The 13,557-nt window shown below is 53.0% G+C and overlaps 1 protein-coding gene across 1 annotated transcript; it reads right to left on the minus strand.

Annotated features, from left to right (window-relative positions):
* Nucleotides 1-4,463: 4,463 nt before the first annotated feature.
* Nucleotides 4,464-9,043, minus strand: CFP (complement factor properdin; the record flags this gene model as incomplete). Its single annotated transcript, XM_079727938.1, is given in 10 exon segments — nucleotides 4,464-4,490; nucleotides 4,492-4,630; nucleotides 5,326-5,437; nucleotides 5,597-5,788; nucleotides 6,041-6,214; nucleotides 6,405-6,596; nucleotides 6,734-6,904; nucleotides 7,377-7,552; nucleotides 8,734-8,884; nucleotides 8,968-9,043. Coding segments are annotated over 10 exon segments (1,410 nt in total).
* Nucleotides 9,044-13,557: the final 4,514 nt, after the last annotated feature.

Below are 13,557 nucleotides of genomic sequence, written 5' to 3' on the forward strand. Positions count from 1 at the left end.
GGCTGCGACGCGGGGCAGGGGGTCCTAGGAGCAGTCTGGTCAGGACCGCGGGGGCGGACCGCGCGGGGCCCAGGAGCACAGCTGTGCTCTCAGGCACGACGCGACTCTTCCGCTGCCCGCTGCAGACTGAGGCAGCGCTGAGTCGCCGCCGCCGCAGCGCGGATGGTCGCGCCCGTGACCCCCTCTTTCGCGCCCCGCGTGGTGCAGTCCGGCTGGGCCGGTGGCGGCGCGGACGCGACCAAGGCGACTGGGAAGGGGAGTTTGCGGAGGAGCGGTGAGTGACGTCAGCGCGCCTTCAGGGCTGGGGTGGCGGTGGCGCGCGCCGGCAGGCGGGGGCGAAGGCACTGTCCGCGGTGCTGAAGGCGTCATTGCGCAAGCGCCACGCCGCATCCTGTCTCCCCTCCCCCGCCTCCGATTGGGGATGCGCAATTTGGGTAGTGGGGGTGGGGTGGGTGTTTGTCCGGAGGGTCCGGGTGGGTGCGTCAGGCAAGCCCCCCACCCCGCCTCATCCTGGTCTTCACACGCACTCGCACTCACACGCAGGACCCTCCGCAGATACTCGGATTCCAGTGTTGATAATCACCACAGGAGGCATTTGCGGGGGGTGGGAACACCCGGAGACTCAAAAGTAGGGAAATAACCCCCTCACGGCGAGGGTTGGGGGTCACACGCACTACTCCACGAGATCAGTTTCCCACGTCCACATAGGCTCAGCTAGGCAGAGAGATGCATGCGTGGGTGGTGTAGACAGCATCAGACAGGGGGACGTGGACACTTGTGGGGAGTACATACCCTTGCGCTGGGGAGGGGGCTGGAGGCACACAGGGAATGCCACATATGTGGAGAAACATAGACACACACAAAAGTAAGGAAACATACGGAGGCATGTGCAGAGAGAGAACACGCCGATCCAGGTATCTATACAGACACACATAAGCCCAGGGTAACAGTCATGGACATGCATGCATTCATAAACGCAAATACGCCTACACACGCACACAGGCACCACTCGGACACACGGAGACCCAGGGAAACTCACATGAGCATGCACACCCAGACAAAACACACCCACAGACAATCATGGACAAACCTAGATCTCCACACAGACACATTTCCTGAAGCTCTAGCCTTGATGTGTGTTCACTTCCCCACCTCACCTCACCCCCCTACACACACAGTTGGCCTATAGGTCCCCATCCGTTTGCCCTGGACACAGTCAAAAACCACGATAACCATCTGGCATTGTCAGTGCCCAAGGCCATCTTTCCCTGCACCAGAGAACTTTCCACAGACAGAGGCAGACCCATCCTAGGGTATGCAAACTGTAGGTGCCAAATAGTGTTTGCCACATGAGCAAATGATCCTTGTAGGTTAGGCAGAGGTGGGCTGTGGAAGCTCCTGTAAGATCCTGACTACAATGAAAACACAAATCCATTTAAAAATAATCATTTGTTGACCGATTGTACCCAACCCTCACTACAATACTATGGGGCGGGTAATGTGATTTCCATTTTACAGATGGAATCCACGAACTCCAATTCATTCCCAAAGGGTCATGTTCACTTTGTGATCCATACATTTGTTTTTTTCTTTTATGAATGTGCCAGAAAGAGGTGTCAGTGTGGCTGGAACAAAGTGAGTGAGGGAGATTGTGGCAGGAGATGGGGTCAGAGAGGTTAGCAGGGACCAGATGGAGCAGGGCCTTGTGGGCCATGGTGAGCGATAATGGTGGACCAAGTGAGGTGGAAGGAGATATGGCAAGAAGTAGGCAGATTTGGAGTCCCTTGTGCCATCAGGATTTTCAAGTGAATCATCCACTTATTCATTTGTACATTCTTCATTCATTAAATCTTTGGCCTGTTTAAACAAGGTCATGGTCTGGAGTCAGAGAGCCTGGGTTCAAACTGGGCCTCCACTATACTCTTGAGAAAGTAACTTACCGGCCTCTGAAACTTGGCTTCCTCATCTGTAAAAATGATCACCCAACCCGACTCTAAGAGGGTGGGGGTGGGGGAGTGCTGTGACTTCTGCCAGGAATGTCCTTTCCTTCTCTCTCTCTCAAGGATCATCTTTGGCCTAGTTCTCCAGGAAGTCCCCTCTTCCCTTAGGCTCTCACAGTCCACTATCTCTGTTCCCTCCTCCATCGCAGCCAGCTTCAGTCCACCTGCAGGCCTCTGCTTTGGCCATTCCTTCCCCCTCTCATGGTTGCCCTCTCTGGCATCCCATATCCCAGTGTTCCCCAAATGGGGAACTCTCCAGAAATTGGGTATCTCCCAACATTTTTTTTTTTTTTTTTTTGCAGTACGTGGGCCTCTCACTGTTGTGGCCTCTCCCGTTGCGGAGCACAGGCTCCGGATGCACAGGCTCAGCGGCCATGGCTCACGGGCCCAGCCGCTCTGCGGCATGTGGGATCCTCCCAGACCGGGGCACGAACCTGTGTCCCCTGCATCGGCAGGCGGACTCTCAACCACTGCGCCACCAGGGAAGCCCTCTCCCAACACTCTGAAGTATGTGCTCCCCAGTTTTTGCTCAGTAACACAAGCAAACAAGCTCTGCTGGGCCTGTGGCGCCTCTCTGGGGGATGGGAGCAGCTGCAGGTCTACAGATCTTTCTGGCTCCTCTGAGAGTGAGAAGTTGGGCTCCTTAGGAATCTGTCTCCAGTCTACCTCTTCCCAGTAGCCCCATTGCCAGGTTCCTAGTACTCATGTCCCCCAATGTCATTCCCTTTCTCCAGGTGGCTCATTTTCCAGAAATTAATTTTTTTGTAGACTGTTTTGCAGAAAAACGAAGATTCCCCCGATCCTCACCCCAGGAGTGTCTCAACTCCCTGAGGCAGAGGTAAGGCTCCTCTGTACTGGCTTCATCTTCTCCAACAGGAAGGCACATACAGAAGGGGCTCCAAGAATGTGTTTCTTTGTTGTGCATTGGTGAGCAGTGACTCTGAAACACACACACTTGACATATGTTCGTAATCAGTATTGTACCCATGTTTATAACTCACACATACATATTCATGCCACTTTCATGAGCATGCATACACACTCACACTCCTATAACTTACACATTGTTATGTGCACACGGTTGTAACTTCACACACACTCCACATACACTCAATACATCCTTAATTCCTGCACAGACCCATAGGTCTGCATATCACACATTCACAGAGATATGTGCCTCATAACGCACACATATTTTTCTCATACCCTGGCAGTAGCACCGGAACCTCTCACTTAGGCTCATTCCTTCCAAGATAACCGAATATCCATCGATTTCATCTTCACCCCAATCCATCAACTGACCCATTTTACACAAGGGAAAATTGACCCAGAGAAGTGAGCACCCTGACCGTCTCCGGGTGTCACAGATTTCCCATCTGAAGCCTCCCACACAGAGGTGCCCCTCCACTCACAGGACAAAGTCCTAAACTCTGCTCCTGACATGGTGTTTCAAAAATGTCCAGCCCACTACCTATCTGTGCCTGTTTCCTCCTTGGTAAAATGAGGATAATAATATTAACCTCATATGTTCATTGTGGATTAAATGAATTCATGCTATGGAAAGTCTTAAAACACTACCAGGCACACAGCCTGGGTTTGTTCCCTTCACTGTGGAGACACATACGGCTCTGACTCTTCTTCCCCATCCCCCATGATGTCCAGCGCTATTGTTAGTATACAGTAGGCGTTGGTAAGTGTTGAATAAAATGTTCGAATGAAAGGATCACCCATTCTAGTCTGTTCCCTTGCTTAGATGTCCTCCCCTTCTACCAGCCCTCCTCCACCCGATGCCCAGACTTAGCTCTAGTATACAGTAGATGCTAATAAGTGTTGAATGAATGAACAAACGCTAAAGGAATGTGTCTGAGTGTCTTGGGGGGCTCCTCCTGGCAGATGCTGACTCTAGCTTCTCTTTGCCTCTGTCCCGGCTCAAAGCACCTCGTAGGCACTTCCTCGGTCCGCCCCCCCGCCTCGCGGGAGCTATTTGTCGCCGCTAATTGCAGCGTTGGAGCTGGGCTGTTGGGAGTGGGTGGGTGCAGGTGTTCGCTCCGTGCGGCGCCAACCCCTGCCATGCCTCATTGCCGGATGACGCGGAATCCGCCAGCGGAGGGAGCTTTAGGAGCGGGGAGATGGAAAACAAGCACTCCGACCAATCAGAAAGTGCCTGCCAGGGAGGGTAGCCAATCAGGAAGCCCGTAATTCGTAAATCGGGACTCTGCAGAGGGACGTGCTAGGGGACCCGGGGCACTGCGGGGAAGGGGGGCAGACATCAGGAACGGACACTCGCCTTCACTCCTGTCACACCGTGGCCACGGTGGAAAATACTGTTTTCCACCACAGGCCACTGCGACTTTGCCTGTGCTGCGCTCTTTGGCCTAAAAGATGCCATGGCCCCACTCCTGGGGAAGAGGCTGGTTTATTGAAGTCTGAGAGGTCAGGGGGTCAGAGTGGAAGAGAGAGATGTTAGAGCTTCTCATCCTCAGGGTTCTTCGCAGGGAGGCGCGTGTAGACATGGCCGTTTCTCCTCCACCACCACCTTCTGCCCTTGCAGCACATCGCACAATGCCGACGGTTTCCCCCAAAAGGTCACATTCTTCTCACCCTGACCTTCGACCATGGTAATGGTGGGCCTGGTGCGTTAGGGGCGGGGGATGAAGGCGAGAAGCTCAGGGAAGGCAAGAATGCATTCAACAAACTCTTATTGAGTGCCTACTGTGTGCCCAACACTATTTTTAACCTGTGAGATATTGGGCAATTTCTTTATCTCCCGTGTACCCCAGTTTTCTTCATCTGAAAAATGGGAATGCTAGGAATACCCACCTCACTGGGCTGAGTAAGGATAAATGAGTTGATTCAGGTAAAGTGCTCAGAGTCATGTCGGGTACACAATAAGTGCTCAATAAGTTCTGTGTGTCTGCAACTGTTGTTGCCAAAAAGGCCTTAGAGTGCTTTGGGGCACGGGTGACTGAGGGAATGAGAAGGTGAATGGAGGCATGAGTGACTGAATGAGCAAGTCAAAGCTTGGGTAACTCAGAGGGCAGAGCCCATGGACACAGGAAGGACGGAGTGAATGGGAGAATGGCTGAGTGACTGAATGAGTCACTGAAGGGCACGGAGGCTACGGATTCTCCCCTCAACATCCTCTTTCTCAGCTTCTTCTTTAGTTTCTCCCCTCTTCCTACAGCTGGGAGATGGCACTCGGCCAGACAGGCACCTATGGACCCAGTGGTGGAAGCCCTGGTTGGGAGTGGCCAACTCTCCCACCCTGACTGCTGACATATCAATATCAAGACCCCTTCCAGGGCACACTGCCTCCCTCACTCACAAGAATTTGGGGAGCGTGGCCTTGCAGAGGCGCTGGCGGGTGCGGATGGGGTTGGGTCCACACGGAGGCATGCACAGCCCCCAGGTACTCCACTCCGACCAGGAGCCTTTCCCTGCCAGGAGGGGAGGGGTTCCCGAGTCAGAATTAGAGGTCTTGGTGGGGTGATGAGAGAGAGGCTGCAGGGACGTGCGGTGTGCGGCAGAGAGTCAGAAAGCCCCTGTCCCTGCACGGGCTGCCGCACCCTCACAGCATGGTCTCTGGGGCCACTTACAGAGGCAGCGCTGGATGTTGTAGCAGTGCCGGATATCCTGTTGTTCCCCGCGACATCGCTGTCCGTCAAACTTGCGGCCCTTGCAGAGCCTGGAGCGGGTCTGCTGGCCTGGGATCTCCTGGCAGCTGATGTGTTTTATGCTCCGGCGGATGCAGGTGCTCCACTCCCCCCAGAGCTCCCACTGTCCGTTCACTGCAGAGACAGGGGCAGCTGGGCTTGCACCAAAGAAAGGAGCCAGTAAGGGGCTTCAGAGGGAGGAATGGGGGCTTGGAGACGGGGTGGGAATGATCAGATGCGGGAAAGGGGGATCAGAGTTGGAACCAAGGCATCGGAGCCAGGAATGGAGGAATTAGAGACAGGAACAAGGCATTAACAGAGGGAACTCGGCAGCAGAGATGGGTGGGGGGGCTTATGCATGGAAATGGTGCATCTTGGGGTACTGACCAGGGCAGTGCACAGCCGTGTTGCAGATGTGGGTCCGGGTGGCATCACCGACACAGAAGGGGCCCCCGTGCTGGGGCACAGGGTGATCACATGTCCGTTGTTCCCGGGTCTGACCCAGGCCGCAGGTCACAGGGCAGGGGCTCACAGAACCCCATGGCCCCCAGCCACCAGCCACTGTTGGGGGAGACAGGAGTGAGGAGAAAGGCCACCTCAATCGTCCCCCTCAGCCCCTAGACCCTTGAGATGGACTGCCCCCAAATGAAGAGCTCCATGGTCACATGGTCTCAGATCGCTGTCCCTTGAAATGGCAGAGCATCTGTGCCTAAATAAAGAGCAGAGTGTTAGAGGTCTCATCCCCGAGTACCTGGGCAGGGTGGCAGGCCGGTGCAGGCCCGCTGCTCAGAGGATGACCCTGGGCAGGGATTCCCGGGAGGCTGCGTGGAGGGCTCAGGTGCAGAGCATGTGCGGCTTCGTCTCTCCTCAGATGCCTTGGGTCCATTGTGGCAGGTGCCGGAGCAGGGGCCCCAGGGGCCCCAAGCAGCCCAGGCCCCGTGTGCTGTGATGGGGTGGGGGTGGGGAGATGCCGAGTGTGGTCATGCATGCTGAAGGCCTCCTGCCCTGGAAGTTCCCTGCTGTAACCCCCAGACCCACCCTGGGTGCCCACATCATTGCCCTGTGGTTGCCCTCACTCACTGGGGCAGACCTGTTTGGTGTCACAGGCCTCTGACTCCTGTGCCTCTCCTGGGCAGTGGCCCCCACACTTGGGGGTGGGGCGATCACATGCTCGACGACGAATCCGGGTCCCTTTAGAGCAGGTGACAGAGCAAGATGCCCAGGGCCCCCAGTTGGACCAACCGCCCATCTCTGTGGGAGAGAAAAGAGGGGGACAAGATGGAGGTGGTGGTGTCATTCAGGGGTCCAGGCTTCCTCATGTATCCCACATCAGCTAATCCTGTGCTCATTGTTTCTGACACACCTGGCCCACCATCATTGCTCATCTGGACTATTGCAGTAGCCTTCACAGTGGTCCCTTTGCTTCACTACTCACCACATACAGTCTGTCGTCCTGACAGCGAGAGGGATCTGTCACAACCCAAGTCAGATCATGTTTTTCCGCCAGCACTACATCACTCAGAGTAAAAGCCAACATCCTCACTGTGGCCCACAGGGATCAGTCCCCCTCTGACTTCCCCTGCCACCACTCTCCTCCAGCCACGCCGGCCTCCTCCTCGACCTCACAAACATGAAGCACACTCCCACCCTCAGGGCTTCTGCCCTGATAGTTCCCAGTGCCGGGTAACTGACAGTGCTCGCCCGCCTTGCTCCTCCTCCTCACCAGGACAGCACGGCTTGTCCTCACACGCCTGCAGCTGCCACTGGGGGGTCCCAGGCTCCACCTTCTCGGGGCATTGCCCACCCCAGCCTATGCAGCGCCGGTGCCGCAGCTGGGAGCCCTCTGTGCAGGTCACTGAGCAGGGGGCCCACTCGGACCACGCTGACCATTGTGGGAGCCTGAAGAGAGAAGCACATGTCCCATCCTGGCACGCTCTGACAAGGATGGTGTATGGGACCACAGAGTGTGGGTAGGCACAGACAGGGGTGCGGGATAAACGTATGTGGAATGGAGTGATGAGAGTATCTACCTCTTAGTGATGTTGGGGAGGAGGTGGGCACACAGCAAATACCTAAATATCATTTACCTTCATGATCAGGAACCTGGAGTTACCCTTTGAAGTCCCCCAAGGACAGTGCCAGGCACGCAGTAACCAAGTGCAAGGACTAGGGGACCAGAACTGCTGTCAGAAGCCTATCAGGCCACAGCCATGCACGGTAGCAGGCAAACAGGAAGTGCATAATAAATAGGAGCCATCATCCCAATGAGCTCAGAGACTCCATCAGAAATACCCCAGATCCAAGCCCCTGCACAGCATAACGCTAAACAGATGGGACCTGTTGAGACTAGGGGCCCAGAGCTGCCTTCAAAAATCCCCAAGCTCCCCATCCCCATGGTGTATCTGGGATATATATAGCAAAGAGTTAGAAAATATGTCTGACATACAGAGAGGGCTCAGTACACGTAAGCTGGCATCACGATTAGGAGACTAGAGATACCCTCAGAAATTCTCTGGCTACCCCCAACCTCTGCAATGCATCTGGTATGCTGGAAGTGCTCAATGAATATGAAGTGTCGTTATAATTAGGGACCTGCAGCTGCCCTCAGAATTGCCCAAACTCTCCCCCTCCAGAAATGTGTCTGTATACAGTAAGTGCTCCGTATGAGCTGTCATCACTATCTGGGGACTTGAGCTACCTTCAGAAATACCTGAGCTGCACCCCACCCACAATGCTTCTGGTATGCAGGAAGCGCTCAACACATGTAAGCCATGGCAGTTCTCAACTCGGGATGATTTTTACCTGTCTGGAGACATTTTAGTTGTTGCAAGTTGCTACTGGCATCTAGTGGGAGGCCAGGGATGCTACAAAACATCCTGCAATGCACAGGTCAGCCCTCACAACAGAGAATTTTCTGGCCCCAAATGTCAACAGAGCCGAGGCTGAGAGACCCGGAGCCATGGTCACGATCAGGGCCTTGGAGCCACGCTTGAGAATCTCAGAGAAGGCCAGAGCCCAAGTTCTGGGTTGCCCCGCAGACAGTCCTTTCTGCCCCCCTCAAACCCCAGGCTCCCCCTAACCTGCACGCCATACAGAGCTTGCTGCCGGGCTCCTGGAAGGCATAGTCAGCATTGAGACAGCAGTCTTCCGTGCTGACACCTCCCCCAAGGAGGCCCTTGCACTTGCCCGTGGATTCTTCATACTGGGTGAAGCAGAGTACAGGGTCTGAGCCTGTAACGGGGCGGGGGAGCAGGGTCAGGGGTGTGGGGGGGCCCAGGCACCCCTGGGGGCCAGCCGGGCCCCCACCCACTCACCTGTGGCTGGCAGGATGAGCAACAGCAGCGGCAGCGGTAGCAGCAGTAACAGATGGGCCTGCCCTCGGGTGGGCATGTTGGGCACTGTACTGCAGCCCCTCCAGAAAGGAGGCCCGGCTTTATGTGGGCTGACCTGTTCCTAGAGTCAGTGGGAAAGAGGAACCAGGGGCAGGAGGAACTAGGAGGGTGAAGGTTAGCGGGGGTGATAGGGGATGGCGGGGAGGGGAGGGTATCGTGCAGGTCTCTTCAGCTCCGACCTCTCCCTTGCCACCTCTGTCCCTGAGCTTCCTCTTCTCCTCTCCCCTCCCTACTTCCTGCCTCACGCTGGGTCCTGTTTTCTTTGTCACTGTGTCCCCAGCACCCCAGGCCCCGCCCAGCAGCCCAGTGGCACTCAATCAATGCTCTTTGGACAAATTCTCACTGAGGGGGAAGTGGAGCCTGGAAGTTGGAAGCAAGATTGAACTCCCTCGCTGTGACCTCGAGCAAGTCACTTGAACCTCTGAGCCTCAGTTTCTCCACCTGTAAAATGCACGCCCTCTACCACAATGACAGGGCCAACCTCATGGGGGGGTGTTGAACAAGGGTGAAGTGAGCATGGCATGCTCAGCGTGTCCCTCCTCATGGGGTGGAGCGGGCATCGAGGTAACTACTTCGTCCTCCATCCTGACTTCACCACCACCCTCCGCTTTCCTAAAAGTGAGGTTCTTTGTGGTCAGCAATGTGGAGGGGAGGTCAGCACAAGGGAAGTGAGAAGGGGAAGTGGCAAGGGTATGGGGAGGAGAATTCAGAAGCACTGAACTGGGTATATCCACTGCCCCAGGGGCCAGCTGGGGACACCCTCAGGGCCCGAAGAAGGGGATAGTTGGCTTGGCCATGTTCCATCAAGTATCTTGGGTAGGTAATACCTGCCACCCCGCCCCACCCCATACACAGCCTACATCGTAGGGCATGTTGTGAAGATTGGGAGTTAAGATTTTTAAAAGTCCTTAGCCCAGTGCCTGGAATACAGCAGGTGCTGTTTGTTAAATACACTGATGCAACATCTACTGAGCAACTATTGGGTGCCAGTTGTTCTGGGCATTGGCTGGAACAGACAAGACAGCCCTAAATCCTGGCCCTCAAGGGATTTATGCTCTAAAAGAGGCAGACAATAAATGTCACCTCCCTCACAGAAGCCTTCCTCAGCTTTTTGTAGGGCACCTCTCATTCTCTAGCCCAGTGGCTCTCAAACCTATATGTGTATCAGAATCATCTGGAAGGTTTGTTGAATCCAGATTGCCAGGCCCCACCCCAGATTCTGATTCTGTAGGTCCGGGGTGGGGCTCAAGAATGTGAATTTCTGGGCTTCCCTTGTGGCACAGTGGTCGAGAGTCCGCCTGCCGATGCAGGGGACACAGGTTCGTGCCCCGGTCTGGGAAGATCCCACATGCCGCGGAGCGGCTAGGCCCGTGAGCCATGGCCGCTGAGCCTGCGCGTCCAGAGCCTGTGCTCCGCCACAGGAGAGGCCGCAATAGTGAGAGGCCCGTGTACCGCAAAAAAAAAAAAAAAAAAAAAGAATGTGAATTTCTAACAACGTCCCAGGTGACACTGATCCTGCTGGTCAGGGACCACACTTTAAGATCCATCATTCTAGTTCCTGACCCTTTACTTTTCTTTGTGGATCTCATGTAGAAAAATTTTTCTTCGTAATCCTTCTCTTAATAATTAGTTCCAATGCAGCCCATTTTCCATGCTTCACAGAGCCTTTTTTTTAAAAGTAAGTCCTAATGAGTGAAACTCCAGAGCCTGCTTTAAAAACAGGAATCTTTTTAATCAACAAAAAGGAGTCTAAGAATTAGGAAGGCAATATCTCATTTCCCCTGCATCCAAGGAGGAACACCATTCTGCAAATTAAAACAAGGTTGAAGGATTTGATTTGGTCGGGCATTAAAACAGAACTTTCTCAGGAATACTGGTCTTGCTTTACGAGTGATAAGGTGTGTTGACATTCGTATCCGTTACAGATGTACTGTTTCCTGATAACATAAGCCTGTCTTTGAAAGTGTGCTTTGAACAGAGGGGTCTTGTTATGCTTCTAGGACTTCAGACATCAGTGCTGTTATCCTATGAAAACAAACTCCCCAAGAAACCTGTAATTCTGGTTGGCTGCTTTATCTAATCACCTGTTGCCCTGGTAATAATGTTATAATCGATACTTCCTTTGTTCCTAAACTGTATACCTACTCACTGGATTCCCTTGGGAAGAGGACTGTCACCACTTTCATCTTCTCCTACACGTTTGGGCAATAAAATGACTGCAGATTTCTTATTTAAACAAAGACTGAGTCTTATCTCATGTAATCACTGCAACACCACCTAATATGATGTATTTGTCTGTTGTCCTCACTAAAATGCCAGCTCCACAAAGGCAGGGATTTGTGTCTGGTTTGTTAACTGCTGTGTCTGGAGGTCCTGGATGGGCACCAGCAAACAGTAGGTGCTCAATAAACCTCTGCTGAATGAGTAAATAAATGCAATAAACAGAGCTTTAAAGATTCTGATAAGCGTGAAGACGAATAATCTGGATTGGAGGTAAAAATGCGAGCATCACGGCAGGGAGAAGTAGTGCCTCAAGTGCCGGGACTGGACCAGACCACCTGGAGAGGGCTTGGCTCATGAGAAGAGGGAAGGGAAGCCCAGGCAAAGCCCCGGCGAACTCCAGCATTTCACGTTTTGGAGAACTGGGCGAAGCCAGCCCAGGGGCCTGAGGAGGAAGAGGACAGATGCAAGAGGGCTTTCCCCTAGGCCTGGCACATTCCATCCATGGGCTCTCACACACGAATTCAGCCTCAGTCATTTTTTTCTTTTTTTTACATATTCACACACACACTTCTGAATTTACAGTCTCTACTATAGTCTCTTACAAACAAGCTTACATACATACTCAAATGCACAGCCTCTCCCAGCCACTCAGGGAGTCGTTTACTGTCATTGGCCCCCAGTCTTACTATGGTCTCCTTCGGCCAAGACCACAGTTACCCTCACGGGTCAGTTTTGCACATCCACACAGTCACGCCTTTTGATAGGATGTTTCCACCGCTCACTCGGGCCGTCATTTTCTCACATACACAAATGGTTAGTGATTTATAGCCACCACTGGTCTCTCTGGAAGTTTCTCGTGCACACACCCACACCCACAATCACTCTCTCACCTCTTCACACTCACACCCATTCTGCACACCCAGAGTCACTATGCTAAGAGTTTCACATGCATACACAATCCCACAGCGTCTCAGACACCGTCTTAGTCGCCTAGTCTCATATTTCTTCGCAAGCAGCTTCCAACGTGTCCAGTCCTTGCTCTACAGCCTTTAATAAAGTCTCTTGCAGTTTTACACAGACACACAGTTTCTCAGACACTCTGTCACTTGTTTTCTCACTCTCAGTCACCCAATCAGTGTCACGGTCACTTGCCCTCACTCAGCCTCTGACATCCTGTTGTCACTAATTCACCAATGTTACTAGGCTCTCAGTAAGTCTCACACACAGAGCCTCTCAAGGCCCATCTTAGTCGTTTACACCATCATCTGCTGCATCCAGCCAGCATATTGTGTACCCTCAGACACAATTACAGCCTCATCGGTTTCTCACCCACACTGATCGCATGGTCTCTGTGTCTCATTTACTCTGTTCCATTTTCTGTTTTTCACCAGCATGTAGTCTCTGGTTTAATCTCTCATGAAACGTTTCACACTCTCACATGCTGCTCAGTCATCAGTTTTCTCTCTGGCGGCACTGACTTCCTTCTTTTTTACTCATCGCCTCTCACTGACAGCGAGGTAGTCTCTAGCTCACTTTCACTCACTCAGTCTCACCATCATTTTCTCTTACACTTTCAGAGTCCCTGAACCTGTGGGCTAGACTGGAGTAGTAACTGCAAATCAATCTGCCACTAGGCTCAGGTATACACCCACACACGTACACACACACACACACACACAATTACAGCCTCTCACACTCTTCCAGTTGCGGCCACATTTCCTCAGTCTCTCACGCAGTCTTCACTAGTTTAGTCTCGCAGGAACGGTTTTCATACACACAATTGCGTATTCTGGTATCTTTCGTCTCAGGCACCCATCTGGCCTCACAGCCATTTTCTCTCATACCATCAACCTCTCACACATGCACTCCCATTACTTTAGTTGATCCAACAGCCTTGCGTGAACAGTTTCACGCACAAGCCATCTCCCAAACGCTGAGTCACCTGCTTACTTACAGTGAAGTTCCTTACCTACGCGTGGTCCCTGACAATCTCTATGGCACTTTCGTGCTCATACAGGCTCTCACATGTTGTTTTGGTTACTCAGTCTGTTTTGCTCACCATCAGCCTGTTCAACAGTGACTGATGTGCAGTCCCCACTTCCTTCTCATAAACGTTATTTTTACACACACCACCAGTTTCTTGTATAGTACCTTAATCACTCATTCAGTCTTACAGTGGTTTTTCTGCCACCCAGCCACGATTTCTCACATAGGCACAATGTCAAGTATGCGGTTACAACTTCCACTCTCTCAACACATGGCTTCACAGACGAACGTGCGCAATCACAG

This window comes from Hyperoodon ampullatus (assembly GCF_949752795.1).
Source record: "Hyperoodon ampullatus genome assembly, chromosome: X".
Classification (NCBI taxonomy): Eukaryota; Metazoa; Chordata; class Mammalia; order Artiodactyla; family Ziphiidae; genus Hyperoodon; species Hyperoodon ampullatus.